Genomic DNA, 26,569 nt, shown 5'->3' on the forward strand with positions numbered 1-26,569 from the left:
TATCCTGTCGTATTGACGTTACACGCGGTCTACCTGAACGTGGTCTATCGATAGACGTACTCGTGTCTCTAACACGTCGAATAAGACGCACAATTGTCGAACGAGAGACGTTAAAACGTCTAGCAACTTGTTCCTGCGTTCGCCCACATTCAAGCATAGCCAAAACCTGAGCCCTCTCTTCAGAATTCAGCCTCGGCATTACGAAAACTAATGTTTTTTTCAGAGAATAGCTGAAAATATGGTTGTGTGTCGTATTACACATGTACATGTGCAAAAATCGTTCAATCAAACCACATGGTTTACATGCACGGACTGCACGAGGAAATCATGACCAGGTACATGAAGTGAACAAATGGCTGAATGAAATCGCGCGAGTTTTTGTTCACTGTGTTTGTCGGTCAGAGTACATGTAGATTTACTACATTTCACAACAATTAAAAGCGTTAGGAAAAAAATAACGCCAAATTTCAATGAGGCGTTTCTTTATCTCGTCAGTATATTTAGAAGAAACTTTCGAAAACATTAAATTATTCGCAGCCACGTTAGAATAATAGATTAATAATGCATTAACAACATATACAAGGGATTAGCAGTAACATAGATTAATGATTTACATGTATACAACTTATTTATCAAACCAAACTCTTCGGTACCAAACTACGTCAAAATTAATTGCATTCAGTTTCATACATGTCCCGAGACCTTAAGACCTTTTCAAGTACCACTGTAATATAATCTTACGTTAAATGTCGCATATGACTGACTAATATCTTTTAAGCATATTTTTATCAGCTTTTAAGTGAGTTGATCGGCGTACCCTGTTATAACATGCAAATAATAATAGGTGTCCGAATGAATCTAAAAAGCACCTGTTTCGCAGCCTTTTAAAGTCCGTTAAGTAATATTAAATAAAAGGAAATGCAGGTCAAAATTTCAAAACATTGCTGTGATATCAGCAGCTACGCTTTCAAAGCACAAATGAGTTTCGAGCATAATATTTCTATGTTCAAAATTTTGTATTTTGCTATGGGTTAGTATGAGTTTCAACTGAACCTGTTATTTTAATTTCATTGATTTAATGCTGATATAAAATGCTTATAGAACATTTTAGGCATATATGTGAGCAAATACCTTTAAGCAATATCAGCCGATTGCACTTAAATCACTGTCTTAAGGACACATCATCTTTTGTTCGCATACCCTGGGACCTGCTGGGGCTGTTTGATAATTCCGTTTAAAACAGCATAGTCAAAAATGGACAGCCATCTTGCTTTACTTTGTTTTGTTTGCGTCTTTTCGCTGGGTGCTGCAGTAGATTCAACTTGGCAACCGAAAGCAACAGGGGCGGACGTTGTTGAAGCGGTGGTCAACATTATCCAAGAATCTTGTTTATTTGCCGAAGACAGAAGATTTTTGCGGCGACTGGCATATGTTGAATCGCAAGATGGATCGTCTCCAAACACATTTAGACCAGGATACTATGGTGGAATTTGGCAGGTATTGGTCTTGTTATAATTTGCGTTTAAACATAAAAATATAAACTAAAGTTAACAAACCGATATAATATCTTTTTAAAAATATTTGTTCTGATCAGGGAAAATATCAGTTTATATAAACGATTGGTCAGAGCTGAAAGAAAGATGTGTCTTGTAATTTTAAATGCGTTTGTGTGGAAAATCGTTCTGTTTCTTTTTATTCGAGTTTTAGTTAAACTTAAAAATCACCTATAATTTTAAGAAAATGGTCCTATTGTATATCTTAAATTAGAAGTTGTATTTCCTAACATAACTGCAGACATCCAAATAGTAGTTTATCCATACCCAAAATGGACAGCGATTCGGTTTGTTTATGATTATGTAGTAATGGTTGGCGTTTTTTTTTAAGAAAACGTATGAAAATTATAATATATGTAAAAGGTGCACACCTGTATCTTCTATAAATAGGTTGATCATTCAGCATTCTCAGAAACCCAGAATAACTCTGCCCTGCAATCACAATACAGTATTATACAAAATGTATTTGGTATCAACTGGGACAAAGTCTCTTGGTCGGACCTTCACAAACCTTTGTATTCCGGGATCGCTGCCGCTCTATTCACCATTCTTAAAAGTGGCTATTCCGGTCTCAGCTGGAAAGAAGAGGAGCAGGGCCATTTCTGGGCACGCAACTTCCATGGTGGTAGTACAGCTACGAACTTCAGGGAAATGGCACAGATACTAGATTTGGGTAATTAGTTTTGGTCCTGTGATTTTGTATAGTGTGTTTTCTATGGTGGCTGATTTCTGCCATTTCGCGTTTTCACCCCACCGAGCGAAAACACGAAATGTCAGAAATCAGCCACCATAGTTTTCGGGTTTTGAAATGTATATACTTTAGGTTTTAATTAAAGCGATGTATAATTTTTGGTTCTGCAAATATGAAAGAAACACATATTTTAGGTTCTGTGACAATGCAAGTTCGAGTTAAAGGCTTTCTTATTCCAAAGGTTTGATGTACAGAGATGCACAAATTTTAGATTCTGTGATTAATTGTGATGCACGGAGATGCACTTATTTCTAAAATGCCCCTTGCCCGCGGGGGGTTAGAAAATGCTGGCTGTATCTCCATGCAGTGGGGTGCGACTCCCCCGAAAATTGAGCCACCTGTTTGCCGTTGGTGGCGACCCGTAACCGGAGAGGAGGGTCCTGGATGTTGAGGTGTCCCAAAGCATCCCGGGGAGATGATGCGTACTTGTTTGCATATGCGCATCTTCTCACTGGGATGTGGGTGCCAATACACATCTTTGGCCTCTATTTCGGTGTAGACGTTCTGACGGTCGTATTGGCCCGATACGATCAATCGGCTGGTCATGCCAATCCCTAGGATCGCGGGTCTTCCCAGCCCGAGACAGTCCGAACAGTGGGGTACCGGTTCCCTTCCAGGAGCCATCCGACCGAGGTTCCCGAGGCGACGGACTTGCGGGACGGACGACGGGACAGGCGATTCCGGTTTAGATCTCACATTTACGTTTACATTTTCTATTATTTATTTCAAACTGCATCTTCAAGAGATCATTTTATATTTTCACAAACATAATTTTGGAACATAATACGTTACACAAAACCTTTACTCTGCTCTACTGTCACATTTTACTGCGCTCAACAAACTATTACGTTCACACAAATTTATTTAACAATACATTTTCATATGTACTTCAATCTATGTTTCCTAGAAGGCGGTGGCTTAGGGCCAATCGGTTTGGTAGGGTAACAATCCCTTGAATCCCATGTATGCTTTTCTGCAATACAGCTGGTGATATCAACAAGATTGTAAATGCATGGCCGGGTATATCACTACAGTATCCCTAACATGTATGAGCTGGATATCCGCTCTGTTTTCATGTTCCCTTGTTGGACTCAGCGGCGGGTGGGGGCTGCGAGTGACGAATTTTAATATTTCAGTATGTAAAATCAAAATAAAAACGACCGCATACCGAAAAGGATTCTGACGGCATGGAAGGTAAAAACTCTCATCAACCTCTCACATCAAATACTGCTTTTCCAAGATTTCTTCTCAAAATGACAAGTATCTCACCGTTTGCAATTGAGAAAACTATAGAAAGTATAGCTGGTGTCCCTAAATCAGTTAAAACATTGCGTACTGGTGATCTTCTCGTTGAAGTTGACAGAGCAGCACACGCTAAAAATCTACTTGGCATTACATCCTTCTTTAACCATCCGTGTAAATGTATACCGCACCGTACTTTGAACTCCTCAAGGGGGGCCATTCGATGTCCCGATCTTTCTGGGGTATCAGAGACGGAGATTGTTAAAGAACTTACTGCTCAACACGTGACAGCTGCGAGACAAAAAAATAGGGAAAGAAATTCACACCAACACTATCATTCTAACATTTGGCATTCCGTTCCTACCTTCTGTTATAAACATTGGCTATCTACGTACAAAAGTTACTACTTACATACCAAATCCTCTTCAATGTTACAACTGTTTGAAGATTGGCCACAACGAAAACACCTGTAAAGCTGAACATATTTGTCTAAAGTGCTGCCAAAATGGATATTCTCACGCACATGACACCTGCAAGTATCCAGTGCGTTGTGTGAATTGCGGCGAGCCGCATTTAGCCAGGTCTCGAGAATGCAAGACATGGAAGATTGAAAAGGAAGTTCTCCATGTCAAATTCACACAGGGCATTGCATTTAGAAGCTAGACAAATTGCCAATGTTAAATTCGTATCTTCATCATTGAGATCGACATATTCTTCCATAACAAAATCTAACTGAAACAAATCAACTCAATGTGTTGATGCGTCTATGCAAACTGATTCTGTGCGTGTCCCAGATGTTCAAACCGGAAAGCCAAATGTTGCTGCAAAATCTGTCCAGAAACCAGCAGTTCAAACTGCAGCTGCTAAACCAAGGCTGCCATCAGCTGTACAAAATGTTCCAAACTACGCAAATTCTCAATCGTCAAAGCAAAATGTTACATCAAATTCAAATCAACGTGGGGTGAGTCAAACACCCATACAAAAAATTGTCCGATATTGCTGACAAGTCCATTCCTAAAACTTCAAGAAATGGTAAACATAAAAATAAGCCTTGATATAATGATGATTGTAAGACCGCTGTTCGAAAACGTAGGGCAGGCATTGAAAATTTCAATATACGGCCGACAAAAGAAAATCTGCAATCAGTTAAGATTCTGAGAGCAAAAGCTCGCAGAACTATAAAACAAGAAAAGAAAAGATCATAGCATTCATGCGTTTCAAAACTTAATTCTAGGTCATCGGTCAAAAAAGTCTGGGAAATGATTCGCAAAATAAGTGGAAAAGGAAAAACCTTAAAATGTTTCCCATCTAACAAAATCAGACCAGTCTATTGCATCTACCAAGGAGGACATTGTCAATACACTTTGTGAAACTTTTTCAAAAAACTCTTCATCAAACTATTATGATAAAAGGTTTCAAAACATAAAACCGAGTAAAGAAAGTAAACCTTTAAATTTTGATTCAAATAATTATGAAGATTATAATAAACCTTTTTCGCTCACAGAATTGCTTGACTCTTTAGACAAATGTCATGATACTGCAGCTGGTCCAGACCAAATTCATTATCAACTTTTAAAACATTTACCATAAGAATCATTAGACCTCCTACTTGAAATTTATAATATTACATGAAAAACTGGCATTTTTCCAGATTCTTGGAGAGAAGCTACAGTTATTCCAATACCAAACCCCGGGAAAGATAGCACGAGCCCCAGTAATTACAGACCGATTGCCCTTACTAGTTGTTTATGTAAAACTTTAGAACGTATGATCAATTCTAGACTAGTTTGGTATCTTGACCCTCAAGGCCTAATTACTAACTTTCAAAGTGGTTTTCGCAAGCAGCGCAGCACAACTGATCATCTTGTTCGACTGGAAAATTTTATTCGTGATACATTTGTTAAAAAAGAGCGTCTAGTGTCTGTCTTTTTCGATTTGGAAAAAAACTTTTGACACTACATGGAAGTATGGTATTATGAATGATCTTAACGACTTAGGTTTAAAAGGTCGTCTTCCAACATTTATATCACAATTTTTATCTGATCGCAATTTTAAAGTACGTGTTGGTTCAACCCTGTCTGACTCTTTCGAGCAAGAACAGGGAGTTCCACAAGGTTCTATTTTATCTGTTGCACTTTTAAGCATCAAATTGACAATATAGTGAAATGTTTGTTACCAGGCACAGATTGTTCGTTATATGTTGATGATTTTTTTAATATGTTATTGTTCCAAAAATATGCGTACGATTGAACGCCAATTACAGCAGTGTTTGAATAAAGTTCAAACTTGGGCCATGGAAAATGGTTTTAAATTTTCCCAATCAAAAACTCAGTGTGTCCACTTTTGTCAATTACAGAATCAACATTGTGACCCTGAGCTTTTTCTAAATGGTAAAAAATACCTGTTGTTGACGAAGAAAAATTTCTTGGTGTTATTTTTGATAAAACGCTTTCTTTTATACCACATATAAAACACCTGAAAACCAAATGTTTGAAATCATTGAATATTTTAAAGGTAATTTCAAATACTGATTGGGGAGCAGATCGCAAGGTTTCGTTAAGACTTTATAGAGCTTTGATTAGATCCAAGCTAGTTTATGTTTCAGCCGGGAAATCGTATTTACAAATGTTGGATACTATCTTCGTATTGCTCTTGGCGCATTTAGAACATCGCCTGTTGAAAGTTTGTATGTTGAAGCAAACGAACCCTCCCTTTACGCAAGACGTAAAAAAATGTCATTGCAATATGCTCTGAGGGTGGCTGCCAACAAATCCAATCCTGCTAATAAAATCATATTTAAACCAAAGTACCAAGATTCGTATGACAAAAAAAAAAACAAACAAACAAATTAAACCTTTTGGATTTCGCATCAACAGTTCTATGAAGGAAACTGATTTTGAATTCGATAATATAAAAGAAAATTTAGTTCTTATACACCACCATGGACTCTTAATTCTCCAACAATTCTTTTTGATATGAAAACCGCCTTGAAAAAGTCTGAAACAAACCCTGAAATATTCAAATCCAAATACATGTATAACGAAATCAAGTCGACTTACAGATCATTTTCCAATTTATATAGATGGTTCAAATGATTCAAAGGTTGGATGTGCCGACGTTAGCCACCTACATCAATCCAAATTACGTTTGCCAAATAACGCTACAAGTTTTTCAGCTGAGGCAAAAGCTATTGATTTGGCCCTTAATTTTATTTCAGAATATAATCAAGAAAAGTTTATTATCTTTTCCGAATCACTTTCAGTATTACAATCAATTCGCAACCGAAATACGGAAAATTCTTTCATTCAAAATATTCTTCTCAGGGTTCATGAACTATCTTTTAAGAAGTCCATCATATTCTGCTGGATTCCTAGCCATGTTGGTATTAATGGAAATGAGGATGCTGATACCGCAGCAAAGAAATCACTTTCATTACAACAATCTTAATTGAAATTACCATATACTGATTTTAGGCCAAATATCAACAAATACATTTTAACTAAATGGCAGTCTTCATGGAACAATGCTTCGTTCAATAAACTTCGTGAAATTAAACCTACTTTAGGTGAATGGCACCAAGGAAACATATCTGTTCGCAGGGAGGAAGTTGTTCTTTTTGTTGTCGAATAGGTCATACTCGGTTGACTCATTCGTATCTGCTGAACAATGAAGATCAACTTGAATGTGTACCATGTCAAACACCGTCTTTAACATATTAATACATAATTAAACAATTTTGAAAAACACAAATACGGAATTTACATTAACTATATATATAAATCTGAACCTTATTTGATTTTTATTCACAACTTTTATACATCTTTATGTTTGCAATTGATTTTTACACTATACATGTATATACACTTTTACTGTAATAGTTTTATATAATCTTTGCAATTAACGTTATCCATTTAACTTTTTCTCGGCGATATATGATCTTTTTGTGTCGGTTCGCCGTAAAACCCAACTCATTCATTTTTTTATTTCTACATTATGCAATAGTATAGAGATACATATTCAAGGCTCTGTGATTATACAAGTTTATATGCAAAGATGCACATATTTTAGTCAATACGATCCCGTTAGTTTGATATGCAGAGATGTACATATTTTATTTTCGGTGATTTTTGTAGATTTGACATGCAGAGATGCAAGTATACCAAGTCTTGCGATTTCTCTTTGTAGAGATCAATATTTAAGACTACGCCATGCATTATGTGAGTTTCATGTGCAGAGATGCAAATATTATAGGTTCAGCGGTTATGCAAGTTTGATGTGTAGGGAAACACACATTTTAAGTTCTGCAATAATTGAATGTTTATATGCAGAGATGCATATATCTTAGGTTCTGAGATTGCGTAAATGTGATGAACACTAGTGCATATATTTCAGGTTCCTGATTATGCGAGTTTAATATACAGAGATTCGCATATTTTATGTTCCGCGATTATGCAAGGTTTATTTAAATGAAAACACGTATTTTGGGTTTTGCAATAAGTGAAGGTTTTACATGCAGAGATGAATGTATCTTAGGCTCTGGTATTTCGTAAATGTGATGTGCGGAGGTACACATATTTCAGGTCCCTGCTAGCAATCTGCAGAGGTGTATATAGTTTAGGTCCTTTGGATCCGTAAGTTTGTTAATTAAGAGATGAATATAATTTAGGTTCACATTTTGCTTGTTGTATATGCAAAGCTACACATGTTTTTGGCCGTGTGATCATAGTAGGAGTTTTGTGTGTATTAATACACACATTTCAAAACGAACGTAAATTAGTTATTTGTAGTTAGCACGTATCTTACCCACGTTGAAGAAGAATTTACAACAAAGAGGACAGTGCAATTTTGTTCTTTTACGTTTTCATTGTAAATTGTCATAAGCGTAGACACCTGTCTCAATATCAAATTAATGATGTGATATCACTTCAGTATTTCCGGATTTTAACAGTATTTCTTAATAAGGATACATAAACCATATAATGCAGCTTCCGTATATTTTTATCCAACATTCTTAGAAGGCTACTTTGCCCGACTATTCATTTTTGTCAATTCCAAAATGCCCCATAAAACATGTTACTGCACATTTTTCGGAGAAGAGCAATAGGAGACATATTTCCATGACAAATACGTTAACTTTCTTTTTTTAATGTTTTAAGGATGTACAACAAATCATGAAATTGACATTGTCTTTGTGCTTGACTCGTCTAACAGCCTTAGTGGTGACGATTTCATACATTCAAAGAGATTCATTAGCCGGGTAATCACTTTTCTATCACTGTTGTGTCTACTGTATATATATTTGCTATCTTAATTATTTAAGCTCCGCCTTTACACCTGACGACATATGTCATCGTTGACTGAAGTAAATTAATATCCAGTCGATATATATACCGTTATTGTCAAAGAAATGAAATATTGTATTTGGTACTGTTGTCCACGTGCTATTCAAATTTATTTGATTGAAGATTAGTTTTTTTTCTAGGTAAAACGGTTTGACATAGATGTAATATTGGACATAAAGATATGCTAAGTGATTTAAAAATCTGGTGTATTCATGAAAATTTTAATTCTTTATATATATTAAACATCAAACTTTGTTAAATTATTTTCATGTCACATGAAATTCCCTAAAGAAAGGCACGTACTTCAGTACAGCATCACATATTCGGAGAATCAGCTTGAAAATGTAAATTTGCTGTCGCTCTCATGGAATTATATTTTGTAACAGGTTGTGGATGCGTTCATAATTTCGCCTGTCATGACACAAGTTGGTGTAGTGACATACTCTTCTCATGCACATGTCGAATTTGACCTAAATGATCACAGGTAGGACTTATATTATTGCCCTTTTCAGTACCCAGTTACCTTATTACTACTGGGATGCTCTTCTCTTTTTGACTTTCGACAAGGCGACATGGTAAAGGTTTATGTGAGGTGAAGAAACAACAGTACATGTATGTGAAATATTTTCATTTTTACAATACCACTCGAAATGATTATTAAAAACCGCCTTAGAAATGATTGTTTATTTGAAATCATACAGTGGTACACATTTTCTTTTTGTTTATTCAATCTTTAAAACGTCACATTGCACTTCCAAGTTGCATATACACGTTTTAGCGTACACGTGTAAGGGGTTTAAGTATGAGAGACTAAGATAACTGTAGAATGTATGTGGCATTGTGCAAACCCTTTCTCTCACCATCATCTTTTATCTTACTTCAACCATCTTCCACTCACTACTTGTTCTTGGATTCAGTTCTGTTATATTTTCTGGTCCTTCCGGATCCTTGAGTTCATTCAATATCTATGTAATGAAAGTTCGGGGTGGGGGGAGGCGTGAGGGGTGTTGCAGTTTACATTAACTTTCATCAAACGGAGTCTGCTATGGTATCATTTTGCTTGGTTGCATTCTATGCCTACGGGGAATCTTCCTACAACTTTTATTAACTATGAGAACAGCAATCTTTACGTGCGGTGCAGATACTATAAAAAAACCTCCCTGTACTTGGATTAAGTGTTGTTATATTTCCTGGTTCTTTGAGATCATGGAGTTCATTCAATATTTATGTAATAGGATTCTGCTTAAGCCAGTGCTGGGGGGTGGGGCGGGGGGGGGAGCGTGAGAGGTGTTGTAATTTAAATGACCTCTCATGATCAGACTATGTCAAACGGAGTTTGCTATCTTTTTGCTTAGTTGCATTCTATTCTTCCAAAAGATCTTCTTTCAGATCTCATGTTTACCATCTTTCTGCGGCATATTACCGTTCCCTTTCTCTCACTATCATCTGTTTCGTCACTCTTTTACTAACGGCATCCTTCAGTCATGTCAACATTTTAAAGACATAACGTACCTTTAGATGATACTGCTGTCAGAGAAGTAACATGTAAAATTTACGTATCTCTGACAAAAGAACTTACTCTTGTCAGAACTAGTATCTGTTTGATTTACCTTGATCAAAATCGAATATATTTTACAGATCGAAGGTGGACGTACAGAATGCTATAGATAATATAACTCGTAGATTTGGCAGTACTGCAACTGATGAAGGGATTGACAAGGCTTTGTATAACGTCTTCAGTCCTAGTTACGGAGCAAGACCAGATGTTGTTAAGGTGAACACTAAAAAGAAACACTCTGATTAATTCACATGTAGCAAATATTTTATCCTTTATGATACATTGTATCTACCGCATTCTATTTCTTATAGCTTTACTTATTAAGATACCTTAGTAAGCAAAGCCGTAGTTTTATATCGTCTTATCTATTTCCACCAAAGAGGTAATATGTTCTAAAGAAATGTAGGGATAACGCATGTTTTACGTGTTATAACGTCTGCAGAACCCCGAAGTTTGTTTGGTGCCCGAGCCCGTAGAACCCTGATGGGTTCTAAAGATGTTACACGAAATAAATATGCGCTAACAATATTCTAGCATATTACGCGAAAAGAAAAAGCTAATAAATGAATACATTCTCCCTCGACGTCATTTTTGTTGGGTTGTTTTCACGTTGACATCATTTCCGTTTGAAATGTCCGTTTTGGGACCGTGATATGTTTACGCTTTGCCACGGAACACGTATATATAAAAAAAACAATATTACAATAGCACGTGAGCGCGAGAATCTCTGTTATTACACGTTTTCTCTCTTTTCACTCCCGAAAAGTGACAAGAACGGCAGTTTTAAGCTAGAATTAATAATAACAATAATAATTGTAAGTAACTTAGTCTAATATATATTTAAACCTATATGAAGATCCTTCGAAAGTAAAGAAGACAACTGAGCAAAAATAGTACTAGGTTTGTTTGCTTGTTTTCTTTGAGATATTTCATGAAAGGTTATGAGATGCGTAATACATCCCCCCCCCCCCCCCCCCCCCCCCCCCCCCCCCCGCTTATTACCTACCTCTAATATTGATTTTAGAATTATCATCCGTCAACACTGAATGGAATTCATAATCTCAAAGGACTGGACGAAAAACCTAACAAAACGGAGTCTGTGAGACAATTAATGGTCGCTATCAAACGCCCAAAGACTGCTTTTGCGATAGCAGCGGAAAAACAAATCCGATTTTTTCTGATATTTTTAATTTCTTTCGTGACAGATAGGGCACCAAATGTATGTGTTTCCTTTAAAACACTGAGTTTCTTGTTATTTTATTCTTGATATTTTCTTTTAAATCAGGTACTGGTTGTTATAACCGACGGAGAAAGTGACGACTATCTGAACACAAAGAATGCCGCCGACAGGGTCCATGCCAACGCTATTGTTACGTTTTCTATAGGAGTTGGTAACAATGTTGTTAAAAAGGAACTCGACACTATAGCCACAGATCCAGATTGCACGCATGCGTACACGGTAGTCATATAATTCAAAAATAACAATATTTTCAAATAGATAGCATTTGGATTTCGTTCATACATTACTAGTATATTACGTACAAGTTACCACTAATAGAGATGTGCCAAATAGGAAATAAATGGTCAACGGATTCTTTTTATCTGTGTTAAAAATATTCTGACAAATGACAAAAATGTCATAGTTAGAAAACTTTTTTCACTAAGTATCTAATTTTTAGTCTGATATTCGTTGTCAAATTTTAAATATGAGCAAATGACCTATTTCTATTATTCATAGGTCAGTTCATTCCAAGAAATCAAGTACATGAAGGAGAAAATACAGAAGGCGATATGCATAGGTAGTGTTTAAATCTTGTGATGACGTTTTTATAGCCGTAAATAAAGCTTATACTGTAAGTGTATTAATATTAGCGGAGTACTAATTTTTCATGTCTAGCGGTAATATTAGACTGGAATGAAAGGCTTTCCTAATAAAAAGTAACATTTATAGCATTGAAACCGTATTTACAAGGCAACAGAACACAGAGAAATACATATTTATTGTGTAAATATGACAATAACTGCATTCCTCACTAATATTCTACAAAAGTTTTGAATAGAATAATTAAACTTGTTTGAACAATAGTGCAAAAGTCATCTAATTTTGTAAATTATGTTGCATTTTTTATCTTCGCCATTGTCCGTAAACATCGTATATAACACCTCCGGAGTAGATCGCAAGTTTGTCTGGTCACGCTAACTCCGAGTGTCACCATAACATTTTATTGCTTTGAAAACTATGTGTGAATTTGAAAACAAACAATTCTCACCATTCTGCACTGTATACAAATGTACAGTATACAGATTAACACAGATCTAAACTAATGTAGATTTATTTGCGTGCCTGATCGAATTAATTACATTTATTTAATACGAGATTTTTCCACAGTAAGAGAAGAAAGAAAAAGAAAACAGATCAACATGCATAATATATATTTTTTTAAACACTTAATACACAAGCAAACTTTATTAAGTAATATTTTTTAAAGCGAACACGTATAGATATAGTCCCGGGCAGAACTGTTTGATACAACGGTCACGTTCAGGCCATTCCGTATTTCATCAGAAATTGGTGTTTCAGATACCGCCAATTGGCTATTTTAGCGCTGCTGATACTGCGCTAATACAAGTACGCGCTAATACGTCGAAACTACTCAGTTTAAGGTGTTTGCGCTAAAATTAGCTGCTCTAATATGTGACCATGACTGAGAAAATGGGTCCAGATGAGGAATTTTGACATTTTCAGGTTTTTGCATATTTAGAAAGTATATTCATTCAGAAATAAATCCTGAAAATTTCAGATGAAAATCTTCAAAATTGTCAATTTTATGACAGATTTTGTAACATAGATATTAAAAATGAAAACAGTACATTTCAGTTATCCTTTCTTTCTAGTTTATTTCTCACATACTGGTAATGGCTAACAATTCTGAAATAAATATATCTTTTGTTACAATTGCATGATATAAGGAGAATCCCTTCTTAATACACAAAATGATAATCAATTAAAATCTACAACAATTTCTATAAAAATATTTCTAAAATTGTGTTACCATGGCAACAAATATATTAAAATCCCTTTTCTATGATAAAACTTTAAAAAAAACATGTTCGCTTGAAATAAGGATTTTAAAAAGCAATATATTTTAAGGCATATGTATTTACAAAAATAAACTGAAAATTTCCCATGAAAATATTAAGAATGTTTGGTTTTATGAAAGTTTTTGTAACATGGGTAATAACCACAAGAATAAGATAGATTTGTCATTGTTTCTTCATAACTTGTCTTTTACATGCTGGTAATAAACGACTACCTTGGAAAAAAAGAACCTTCTATTACTATGAAATTTTATTTTTGTGATTCTTACTTAAAACAGAAAAATAAGCTAATTTAAATCTTTCATATTTTCTATGAAAACATTATTCAAATTGCGTTACCATGGCAACATATGCAATAAATTGCTTTTTCTACAATAGTACTTAAAAATAAAAGCTTAATTTAAAATAATGTTTCTTGTAAGTTGAATATTTAGAGGTTTATGTATTCAAAAGTAAAATTTGAAAATTTTATGTGAAAAGATATAAAATGTTTGGTTTTATGACAGATTTCGTAACACGGGAAATAACCACACGAATAAGCTATTTCAGTCGTTGTTTCTTCAGTTTGTGTTTTCACTTATTGGTAAACACTGGCTTTTTTTAAATAAATGAATCTTCTTTTACAAAGAATATTTAGATATTCACTTAAAGTGCAAACATCTAGCTGGCTAAAGTCCTTCACATTTTCTATAAAAACATTATTAAATTATGTTACCATGGCAACATATGCATTTGATTCTGTTTTCTACAATAATACTTTAAAAATGAGCTAAATTTGGAAAAGTGTTTCAGATAACTTGAATATTATAAAGTGGTATGTATTCAAAAATATTATCTCAAAATTCCATGTTAAAAAAATTAAAATGTTTTGTTTTATGGCAGTGTTTGTAACATGAGTAATAACTATAAGAATAAGACATTTCTGTCATTGTTTCTTCATAACTTGCCTTTTATCTGCTGGTAATAAATTACTATTTTGAAATAAATGAAACATATATTACTATTGATTTTTTATTGTTTATGCTTATCTAGAATACTAGAAAGTACAGCTAATTAAAAACTTTCCACATTTTCTAAGAAAATTGTGTTACCATGGCAACATATGTTTTAAATTCCCTTTTCCTACAATAATACTTAAAAACAAGAGCTTATTTTAAAAAGTATTTCTAATAAGTTAAATATTTGAAAGTACAAGTATTCAGGAAAGAAATCTGAAAATTTCACATAAAAACTTTAAAACAGTCATGTTCTGTAACAAAAGTAGTTATGGTAAGAATAAACATTTCAGTCATCCCTTTCCTCATAATCTGTTTTTTCACTGGCTAGTTATAACTGACAATACTGAAGAAAATGTACATTCTTTTACCATTACATTATATACTGTAGATCCCTTATTGAAATACAAATCCATAATTTCAATGAAATATAATTTGAATTATGTTACCATGGCAACATACATACTAAATTCCTTTTTCTAAAAATACTTTAATAATTAACACAACAGCTTAACTTTTGATGAAGGTTACACTGCTACAAGCTCTGGTGAAAAGTAAATATCTATTTCCAGCCAATACTTTAATGTAGGTAACTGAAACTACAACCTTTACTTGATGTTTAACCTTAACAGCTAAACACATCTATATGAACAGCAAAACAGTCGAAAGTGTTGTATATTAAAACGTTTGAATTTCAACAACAATTTCTATCTTTTATATTCACTTTCTTTTTTCAGTTCTCAGAAAAATCCTCGTCAATCCAATTTCAGTTCAAGTGGTTTGGGACAAACAGAATCCTTTGACTTTTCAGACAAACATTATTCTCTTATAAATAAATGAGTTCATACAGGTACCATTGTCAGGCTTGTGTCATTCCATGTCAATAATATTCGTTTGGCAAGGGGGAGTAGATTTTAGTAAGTTAACTGGACTGTCACTTTTAAGACTAACAATCCAGGTGTTTCTGCAGACATGATAAAGTGGTAACACTTGGTTATCTTTTTCAAAAGTTTAAAATATTGTGATAAGATATTTCTCCACTGGTAGAATGTGACAGGATTAAATCATTGTTGACCAACTGTGTTGTTATGACATTTCTTTGATGACTGACACACTGTGTCAGCAATATCATGTATTATTAAAGGTCTCAGCATTCACCCTCCTCCACAGATTCTACTAAATTCAAAAGTGCAAGTCAGATTCAAACTTTGCATGGTCTGTGATCATTGTTGAATATTCAATCAATCTGTGATATCCTGTAACAAATAAGTAAAACATTTTATTTTGAATAACCTGGGAGTTGCTTTATTTAATAAAAGCAGGGTTATCACTATTTGATAATACATGATTCTTACAACCAATGCTCTAAAATATTGACAAACAGACTGACAACAGCGTGCTGTCAGTATATAAAATGTACTTTGTTTGTAGATTTTGGTTACTGCAAATAGGATGTTCTAAAACACATTTTTTTGCATTTATTGTGTTAACCCTTAACCTGCTAAATTTGTACAATGGACTACTCCATCTTTAAATAGAGACAGTAACATTTATAGCTTATATGGGGTTCTAATAGAAAATTTGCTGACTAAGAATCAGACACTGCAGATCATGATCAGACTGCATAGATGTGCAGGTTGATCTTGATCTGCACTGGTTGCAAAGGCAGACATAGATGCCTCATGCAGCCTAAGGGTTAAAAGTATACACTGTTTTAACAGCTATCAAAAATGGTTGTTACCTTGTAAAACTCTCCACAGACCATACCACAGCAAGATGTTATTTCTATTCTAGCTAGCAGCATTGTCAATATGGAATACCAATACAGGTAGTGATGTACCATGCTCACAAGTTGTCTTCCCCTTAACCAACTGAGTTGCTTTCATAAACAAGAGGAAACACTTGCCTTCCTAAAAAAAGATTTAAAAGTCTTTGGTAAAAGTATCTGTTATCTTCATGTATCTCAGGAACCTTTACAGTCTTCATTCTAATCCATATTCTTGGTGCAATAAAACTGGTAAAAAAATTCAATCACATAACAATGTCTATGTCAAGAATGGGTTAATTAAATCTGAAAATAATCATATTACAATTAAACTAAATTACAATTAATTGATTTACTTCAAATAATTAATTAAAATTCCTATTATTTAGAACTATTCTACAACTTAATGAGTTATCAACTTATACACATCATGTACATGTAGTGTTAAGCATTCAAATTATCCATGTACTTATTGAGTGCCACAATTTTTTCCCAGGCTAATAGCCAATGTAATGAAGACTTTACACCAATTGATCCTCCTCAAAACCAGATTGGTGAAATTAAATTTCAGTAATGCCAGTTTTGTCAGTTTAAGCCATTCAATAGTCATAGTACATGTACATACATTGTACAAATCATTAGTGTAGAAGTAGACTTATTTTCTATTGGCTCCCCCAAAACCTAGACAGAGGTATAAATAAATAATATATTGCATTAAAATTATAATAAGAGCCTTTAGCTGCATGTTACTTACCCAATTCCTCAAAGCACATCCAAAATATGTTACATTTTCTTGAGATCTTAAAGTAAACAGACCAATTTCCTGGCTGTTGCAGGGTACATGAACCAGCTGTAGTGGAATGAACCATCAAAGGAACAAGGAATATTATCTGAAAGAAGATACATTACATTTACCGTAAACATAACTAAAAATAAAAAACTGACTACTAAATTAATAATGTGATTTTGAAAGATTTCATTAACTTACCACAAAATACTTTAAAAGTTATTATACTATGAATCTTTTTTTTAAAGGATCATAAATTGTTTTAAACACAGCAAGGCTCAAAAATTTCAAAAATAAAAAGATTTTCATTATATGGCATAAATTCCCACTATCCATATACAATCATCCAGTTACAAAACATTCTGAATCAAATATAATGGAAAGAGAGTACTTAGTCACCAGACAGAAATAACATGACTTATGAGACCCACAGCAAAAACAGTTACCATTTCATAAACGGGAGTGTCTAGACATCCGGTAACCAGAAACATAGCCAGTGTTCTAGCCACCCGGTAACAGGACGCCTAGCCTATCCTATCCTATAGGGGTTTTCTAGGCGTCCAGTAATTATCAATTTTAAAATATTGTATAAGCCTTACAGGTGAATATTCAAACTTATGCCAAAAAAATATGATACAATAAATTTATTCATTACAGTATTCATATTTAAAAGGATCGCCGAACAGCTAGAAAAACATTAGCGGCGAGGCTAGTAGTCTTGTTACCGGACAGCTAGAATGCAGGGTAGGCTCCGGTTACCGGACATCTACATATTTCCTTTTAAAATACCTTGGCTACTACTGTGAGAGGGGACTTTTCGAGAAATCATGTGACATAGGCAGGCATCAGTATGTCTGCATCAAATTTATTAATTATCATAGCTACATGTATATTGACTTTTTATTATTTTTTTTCCATAAATAATGCGTACTACTCTATGGACAATGAAATAATTTGATGAATCCTGGTCACCTTGAGTAAGAAGCTGCATGTCTTCAATAATCTTTGTGATAACTCAACTGGCCATTTTATATTAAATACACAGGCATAGTGAAATCATCTGTGTTTAGTGGCCACAAGATAAATTTCATAAATTTCCCTCTTTTAAGTCTTTATGTTTTGGATTCACTTCCGGGTAAAAGACAGACTTATTTCAGTGAAAATTTCAAATATATTAGAGAATCTACATTAACATCTGTTTATAAACGGTACTAACCAAATCACTAAACAGTATTACAAGTCTCAGATCCCTTCATCGTTGAACAAAAGGTAGATAAACAAAAGTAAACTTCACACGCTTCCCTGATAAAATCCGAAACCGGAAACATATTGAAGGGGAAACAACTGATTTTGAACGAAATATTTTGCCTCAGGCGTAATACCACTATTTTGTTTACAGGTCTGATGTCTAAATATTCTTTCTCTAGAGGCTGTTATCAATCATGTAACAAGCAGTCGTACTTTAACGGTCAAACTTTTGCTAATTAAAACATGTGTAAGAAAGCTGCGCGCGTAAACTTGGCGCAACTTTAAACGTCGTTTCTCGATATTACGTCATGCCGCATCTGGACCGGTTTTCAAAGACGACGTCACATATATGTACACTGACAGTACGTGATAAAAAGAATATATTATTTGTGTCTATCCACATTGAAGGTATCAAGCTCATTGAAAAAAAAAAGATAAAATGCCCGACTAAACCTCACATTTTATTATTTTATTCAGTTCAATATGACAAGACTGTCATGTAATATATTCTATACCTCCTCTTTTTAAATATATTTCTCCAAACGTTTGCAGGGGTCATACTGTTGTTGGTGTGCCAGTCCTTTCGTCATTCCGTCACAAATCGTGTCCGCTCTGTATGATATCTAATAGGATTATTTTGTGTCCGCTATTTATCTTTTGACATAGTGAGTTGCTTTTGATTTGTCTGTAATCCTACATATCTCATTGTGCTTTGGTCATTCATTATGTATCATTTTTGGATTCCGTTTTAAATAAGCCTTTTCGAGAGACATGTGCTTTTTTTCAAGAACAACATATAATTTCGTTAGTCTGTAGTATTAACAATACACAGCGGTATTAATTGTGTTTAAGCCGTCATATGTCATAATTACGTCCGTCCAATGGCAACAAGTGCAGTCTGTATTACGTCAGAATGACGCATTACAAATGTCTCATTCATTGTAATGTTCAAATATTGATACCAGTGAAACTGTTCGACATTTTGTTGCCAAAACAACATATATTATCATTAATAGTGTGGTTCCTATAAAACAACGTGCTTGGTATACCCTCATCTTTTATAGAGCTCTAATCGCCCAGTTTACGGTCCAATATTTTTCAAAAGACGAAAGAATATACTGCTACCATTACTTTTAAACATTACTGAGGACAAAATAATTATGGTATATACCAATATAAATGCTATAAAAAGTACACTTTGTATTGCACAAGTAAATACGAACAGTCCGGAAACATTCCCATATTATGCGTATATCTGGATTTCTGGCATTTATATCTTTTTAAAACGACCCACTTCTTCAAGTAGTTCAACAACAAATACCTTAAAAAGGAACACGAGCCTTATAGATACCCTTCAAGTTCTGATAATGATACAATTTTCTTAATCAGTGTAAGTATTTTGGATGCTTTCCAATCAATACATCTCATACTAATATCAACAAAGGACAGGAATGTATCGTACGTAAACAAAACGTTTTGCGAATTTACCTAAATAAAGAGAAATTCCTTCGAAGTGGGGTATGTTGATGGGGATCAAGGCGCCCTTTATCATTCTTCATATATGTTGTCTTTCAGCACCACTGTTTATCAATACGACCAACAGCTGTGAGATAAGTAAATGTCCGCCACTAGCTGTTCTCACCGGTACAAATAGCACAACCATAAAGGTAAAATCATTGAGAACGCATAATTCTGTCTATAAAAATACATGGATGTGTTTTCCAATGATTTATTTTATTGGGTTTAACGTCAGTCGACACAATTGTATGTTATATTGTGACTTCTCAGCTTTTGAAGGTGGAGGAAGACCTCATGCATCTCTCCGTGCACAATAACTGGCCCGATATTGGCAGGCGGATACCTGCATAGAACTATCAACTTGCCGTAACTTAGCTGCATGACATCCTGACATAAACCTTTTACACACCAAGCGGAGTTCAAACCCACAGCGGCGAAGAACAGGTGATAACAAATCAGCGGCACTTAAAACGATGGCCCTCCGATTTCCTGAAAATGTTCATATACATGATTACATTTGAACAACAGAAAGCCACGGAGTTGAGAGCACTCAAACATCTTTGGAAAGAGAAGTAGAACCACCAAAACGTTTCTTACGAGTACATGAAGGCAAATAAGCAGAGGTTTTTGAAATGCGTATTGGCTTTAAATCGTAAGCTTTAAGGTTTCTAGGTACATTTGTTTTACTGCGAATTTCTAGGATTCTGAACATCTAATATTGATGGCGCCAATATCCCAAGGCTGTCTTTTAATGTATAACTATCTATAAAAGCATTAGAAACCTTCTGAAAAACTACATCGGATTCTAAAAAGTAAGAGAATGGGGACGTTAAATTATTTTATTTTATCTATACTTCAGACTAACATCTCGTGCGGCGGTATGAACATTTATTCGTCGATAACCAACCCCTACCCAACAAAGGCACAGTATGAATACCTACAGCAATCTCTAGCTTCTTATCCATCAAAGACCTTTTTCAACACCAATGGTATGATTCATTGGGCTTCTCAGTAATATTCTTTGTCTAGGGATAAAATGACAGATCTTCATTATAAAAGTTGGGAGAAAATGTGCAGGTGACCCGCTAGCAGATTTGGCACGGTATTCAGATGTCCCATGTTTTAATCTCGGTCTTTCTGCACATTTTCAGTGTCGGTTGAAAACAAACTGATCATAAAACAAATAAAATAAATAAAATACTCCTGTAATCAATTGACAGATGCAATAAAGTCGGAATTCGATTTTTCAAAATATTACGCTTTACCTGTCAACTGCAGTTAATTTTCGCCCAGAATGAATTCATACAATATCATGATTGGAATATGATTAACCAAACAAATAAGCTTTAGTATATAGGTGTACCCGCTATTTCAATATAGCAAGTCTTAAGTAGCCACATTTTTGTTGCCAATCACCTCGGTTTTTAATTTCGAGCAGACAAAAATATATTTGTCACATTTTTTCAAACATATTGAAATGCTACCTCTTTCAGGATCTTGTCATTTGAATGCATTTCTATATAAGCTGTCAAAACATTTACTCGTGATTTTAGCACCCAACGCCTAAGACATTCATACACATGAATATTTGTTATATTGTCTCGGTTTGATGCTCAGGTTTTAGGTTTATGAGGTCTGTATATTGACGTATGGTCTGTGGGCCAGTTTCTGAAAGTCCTATAGTTTTTCGATTTCGTAACCCAGAAATTAGGCAAAGGTTCACCACCTTCAGCCATTAATACATTCATTCCGTGATTGTTTAAGACCGAATGTCGCTTTCTACCGAACAAAAAATATGTTCATTTGAGTAAACCTTGTGTTTGAAAAATGCGGAATTCTCCCTAAAGTATTATTGGCTACACACGAATCTTTCGTAAGTTGATTCAAAACTGACTTTCAGATATTAGTGTTTTGCTTATGTTACTGTTCTAAATCAATTAAAGGCTCACTGTAACAATCTATTCCAAATTTTAATGGTTTCTACCTTAGATTTAGAGTTAAAATACCCCACACACCCGAGCTACATTTTCGCCATTTTTGATAACTCGTACAATTATCAAACTTACTATATATTTTGATAAGACAATAATTAAATAATTGTGTTAAGATACACAATTTTACATATTTTCATGAGAAAATATAATATTTTGCAATCAATTTAGGTTATAGACAACACAACGTGCATACAAAAGTAATACATATAAATCGCATGCTGTTTCTCAATAAATCGAGCTTATTTGTGTTTCATGTAGAAAGGTTTGGGGTACCATAAGTTTCCTCCTATTTCAGATGTCAAAGTAAGCTTACTTGTACAATTTTGACTTAGTTGATAAAGATACTTTAAAACGTAACATACGTAACAGTTGCCACTCAAAATTTTCCACCTTGAAGAATTAGCAACATTGCAAACACTCCAACAATAACATTTGTATGCATTTGATTTGAATAAACCATGTTTACTGAACATGCACACATGACCGTCCTGAACCCTGTTACTAATCTCAATTATAGGATGTTGACAAACTACAGTAATACAATGATGCCTCTTTCAGCATCACTGTAAAAATAGCATAGGTTAGCAATTTTTATTTTATGCTTTCGAAGGAAATACTGAGATATAAGTAAAAAATATATTTGATAATTTCACAGTGAAAAATATCAAATATATTTTTCACTGTACTACAATTGGGACACTTTTGATAAATTCCCCAAACAGTGTCTATCGTTACTTCCATTCTATGCATTTCGAGTGGCTTTCCCTTAGATTGTCTACGAACAATACATGTATATAACGTAACATATGACATATACCGATATGACCTAATTACAAAAATGCATGAGGCTGATACCCTTGGAACAAAAAATCCAAGAGCATTACTTCATTCAATGTGGTTAGTTTGCACATCTTATTTTGCGTACGGGCAAAGACATTCATCAGTTGTGTTGGTGTGATGTAAAGCTATACCTGCAAATCACATCATGCAAATCTCAGGACACAAGACCTTGAACAGCATTAACAATTACAGCAAACTAAACAATGTTCAAAACCGCCAGATATCCGACATTCTGTCAAAAAAATATAAAAAAAGCCTTCCTCCACCGTTGTTTGCAACGTTGGCCTTCCATCAACTTCTGGTCTGGTTGGTATTTACATGTATTGTTTGTAAACACTCTAGGGGAAATTTATTGAAAGTTATTTCACTTTCACAAATTAATGTCAGAGGTCAATACTGGATATAATTTTCATTACTTTTTGTACTTTGATTGTTGGTCTAGGAGTAGTTTTCGACATTCTTTCATTTTTAACATTTTTATGAAATACATGCAAAGTTGTTGTACAGTTTTGTCAAGAGTTCTTTCATTTTCGCAGAAATTTAAATAGACTTTCATCTTTACAAAATGATGAATTAAATTAAAATATGTTGTGCTTTAACGGTTTTCTTTTCATTTTCACAGATAACTTGTTGAATTTTAAAGTCGTTGCTTCATTTAAACTAACAAAAATATTAAATAGAATAAAAATTTGTTCTACCTTTTTAACCGTATCAAAACTGAAATTGTTTGAGTGTGTATTTCTGCTTGTACAAACTAGTTTGCATTCCCTGAAATATTTAAAATTGGTACTTGTGTCACATGAAAAGAGGTGACCGTGAACACAGTTGGGCTTAAACCCTTGACCTCCAGATAAAGCGGCCGACACCATAACCACTTCTCCCGTGAATTCAACTGTTTGAAACAGTGAAATTTATAATACCGCTCCCCTTCAGGCCACTGTTAAAATCAGTGAGTTATAAATACCGCTGCCTTTCACGCCACTTTTTGAAACAGTGAAAGTTATAATCATGCAGCCACTGTTTGAAACAGTGAAAAGTAATACCAAACAATGACATATTTTGCTTTGATAGGTTTAGAACTGTCTATGCTAATTTCCGTTTGTGTAATCAGGGCTTTGTCGTTTAGTTTTAAAGGAACTAAATGCAGCATTTAAATTATATTATTGTTACGTCTTTTACGGTATGCATTTTGAAAATGGCGCCATCGTGATTAAAACAAGAGAAAGAGCTCGTATTGGTAACGTAGTTTTCAGTTGAAATTATTTTAACAAAATCAGATGACTTCTATTACAGCAATGATAACTTAGGTCTTATCTATATTTTTTTAAACTTATTTCTGGCGGCCAGTTTGAAAATCTGGACAGTATCTTTATTAGACTTATCTGAATATCCGAACATCAATCCCTTGAAAACTTATTTGATTTGTTTTATAATACTGAATATTTGAACAACAGTAGCTCATCAATATAACTACGTGTAACCGATTTTGTGTTAGCGGTAAAATCCTTTGTAACATGTTTAAATCAATATCAGATGATTTCTGTTATAGCTTTGACTTTTGAAGAGCTATACCTCTTTAATATGCCCATGTTTGATCGAATTTAAGGTAGTTATTTGGAAATTTGGAAAATGGTGGCCATCTCAATTTGAATAGTCTGTGAAACTAAATAACCTATTTTGCTGGTAGTTTAACAAACTCAAATTTTGGGTGATTTAATTACTACGTACATATTAACTACTAAAACGATCCAAGCTAGCATAGAAGAGAATTAAAGTCATCACAATATGAGAACTTTGGATGCATTAGCTCATTTGTATAATAATTTCGGATTAATTTGAAATAGCTGTCATCTTGAATAAAAACTTATATTGCTGGATCTGCCTCCCTTTTGATGTCCCCCATAGGGAACTTCCTTGAACATTTTGCGGTCGTATCAGCTTTTGCAATACTTTCATCATTTCTACTTCACTAGCAAAGAATAGGCCTTTCAGTAGGCAAATCGCCCGGAAATGAAACAGGAACCATAGGTTTGGCCAACTGACATTACAGTGCAAAGGTATCTGATATTTTAGTTAAATATTCATTCATTTTGTTTTCCTTATTGTTAACATGAGGGTTCTTTTCCTTTTTAAAGGATTAGAAGTTCTTAAGATCTCCCACGTAAGTATATGTACTAGTGTGGTGGGTGGGGTACAACGACCCCTACTTTTTCCATTTTATTCGGTATATAATATATAACGTAGCATTATTTGACAACCAAAGTAAATGTTTGATTATTTCAGCCATTAAAAGAAAAGATTTATTATAAGAAATGTCACATAAATTTCTTTTTCACCATCCAAATCAGCGTTATCCATATGCCATGCTAAATTGTATTCATCAGACACCAGCATATTTAAAAACGTCATTAAAATTTACTGACATGTTGCTCAGACCGACATCCACCCTTAAACGTTTCCTGGATGATAGTATAATATCATGGTATAGCTCAACCGTTGCCAAATTTCTCGGTTACGACTTTCATAGCTTTTAGCCATGGCCCACGGACCAGTAACAATGTAATTTGTAAACATACTTCACTATTCAACAATTAAAAGGAAAATATAAACAAACAAGTAACTTATGCAAGAATTGAGAAGTGATATAGATAGTAACGATAAACTGACGTTGTATAAACACGTGAAAGAAAATCTTGCATATGAAAACTATTTAAATATTTTGAGCCGGTCACAAAGATTTTATGTAACAAGTATGAGAGTATCCTCTCATTGCCTTCGTGTGGTAACAAAAGACTGGAAAGATCTGAAAGGTTATGTCAGATTTGTGGAAGTGGTGGAGTGGAAGATGAATACCGCTTTATGTACTCTGTGTATGGATGATAAGCTATGTTTAAATACAAAATTTTAGCTTTCTGTTCTGTTCTGTAAAAGCGAGTGTCTGTAATTGATAGCCTGTCGGCACACTCCAAAGACATGTAACTAATTCACCTAATTATATGGGACAGGTATGAGAGATAAGTAAAAGTGTTGCGGCCTACATCTGAACATTAGAGTTACTGATTTATAAATCTGCACTATTACTACATAAATGTTAATAAATATCACTTGAGTTGTTTAATCTGTATGCTACTAGGACTTTTTTCTATATATATAAATATTATATAGGTTTAATTGTATAAAAATAACAACAATATTTAAACTTTTCTATTTTATCAAATGTAACGCATATGACTCTATATCGGGAAGAAACCAAAAAAATAATAAGTTGCAAGAACCATGTATACTTTGCCTTCTATGAATTCAATGAACTCTTTTAAATTACAACAGTTGATTAGTAAAAAAAAGAGGACAAAACTTTACATATATTTTTTATTAAACGATACGCTTCTTTCAGGGAAAACGTTGTTTATAAACTTGAAGGACAACCAGTATGACCTTGGAGGTTATAACGGAAGTACCGGATGTTTTGCAACCATTACACCGTACTCTAATCTGATGCCTAGTTACGGGTATTCAAACCAGAATTACCAAGCACCGTGTACCAAAGCCAACGTCCTGGCTGGGTTGCTGTTGTTCCGGTACAAATACAACGACCACAACTATATCCAATGTGACCTCTTGGGCAAACAGTATCTGCATGACTGCTACCCGGACTACTATGATCCTTACAAGCACACGTGCGTAGGTAGCCCCGTGTCCCCCGCAATTGTTGGATAGATGTAAACAAGAAGTTGGGATGTGTTGACAATGTATATTAGACTTTCCTGAAACGACTGGAATCTGATCTTGTCCTTCTTTATAGTTCCCAATCATGCCTATGTCAATGATGTACATCATATGTAATTTTAATGAAGCACAGAAATTAAAATTCTGAATA

At 34.2% G+C, this 26,569-nt stretch overlaps 1 protein-coding gene and 1 long non-coding RNA gene across 2 annotated transcripts; one reads left to right on the top strand and one right to left on the bottom strand.

Annotated features, from left to right (window-relative positions):
- The first annotated feature begins 1,167 nt into the window (after positions 1 to 1,167).
- Positions 1,168 to 26,569, top strand: LOC128549055 (uncharacterized). Its single transcript, XM_053525122.1, has 10 exons — positions 1,168 to 1,497; positions 1,944 to 2,226; positions 8,703 to 8,803; positions 9,275 to 9,372; positions 10,527 to 10,662; positions 11,732 to 11,905; positions 12,185 to 12,245; positions 19,916 to 20,007; positions 20,718 to 20,847; positions 26,087 to 26,569. Exons 1-10 carry the CDS (start codon positions 1,255 to 1,257, stop codon positions 26,407 to 26,409), a joined length of 1,641 nt encoding a protein of 546 aa, XP_053381097.1. The 5' UTR covers positions 1,168 to 1,254; the 3' UTR covers positions 26,410 to 26,569.
- LOC128549056 (uncharacterized) lies at positions 13,128 to 18,697 on the bottom strand. The gene is made up of 4 exons (XR_008367450.1): positions 18,309 to 18,697; positions 17,060 to 17,195; positions 16,282 to 16,450; positions 13,128 to 15,796 (listed from the first exon to the last, which is right to left on the bottom strand). It is a non-coding gene; the product is annotated as an uncharacterized LOC128549056 (long non-coding RNA).

Source organism: Mercenaria mercenaria, chromosome 15, assembly GCF_021730395.1.
Source record: "Mercenaria mercenaria strain notata chromosome 15, MADL_Memer_1, whole genome shotgun sequence".
NCBI classification, from domain to species: Eukaryota; Metazoa; Mollusca; class Bivalvia; order Venerida; family Veneridae; genus Mercenaria; species Mercenaria mercenaria.

Bases quoted from the DNA above. Each gene is read 5' to 3' on its own strand.
- LOC128549055 (XM_053525122.1), top strand. From the start codon at position 1,255: ATGGACAGCCATCTTGCTTTACTTTGTTTTGTTTGCGTCTTTTCGCTG. The intron at 2,227-8,702 runs GTAATTAGTTTT...TAATGTTTTAAG, and splicing joins GGCACAGATACTAGATTTGG to GATGTACAACAAATCATGAA. The intron at 9,373-10,526 runs GTAGGACTTATA...TATATTTTACAG, and splicing joins TTTGACCTAAATGATCACAG to ATCGAAGGTGGACGTACAGA.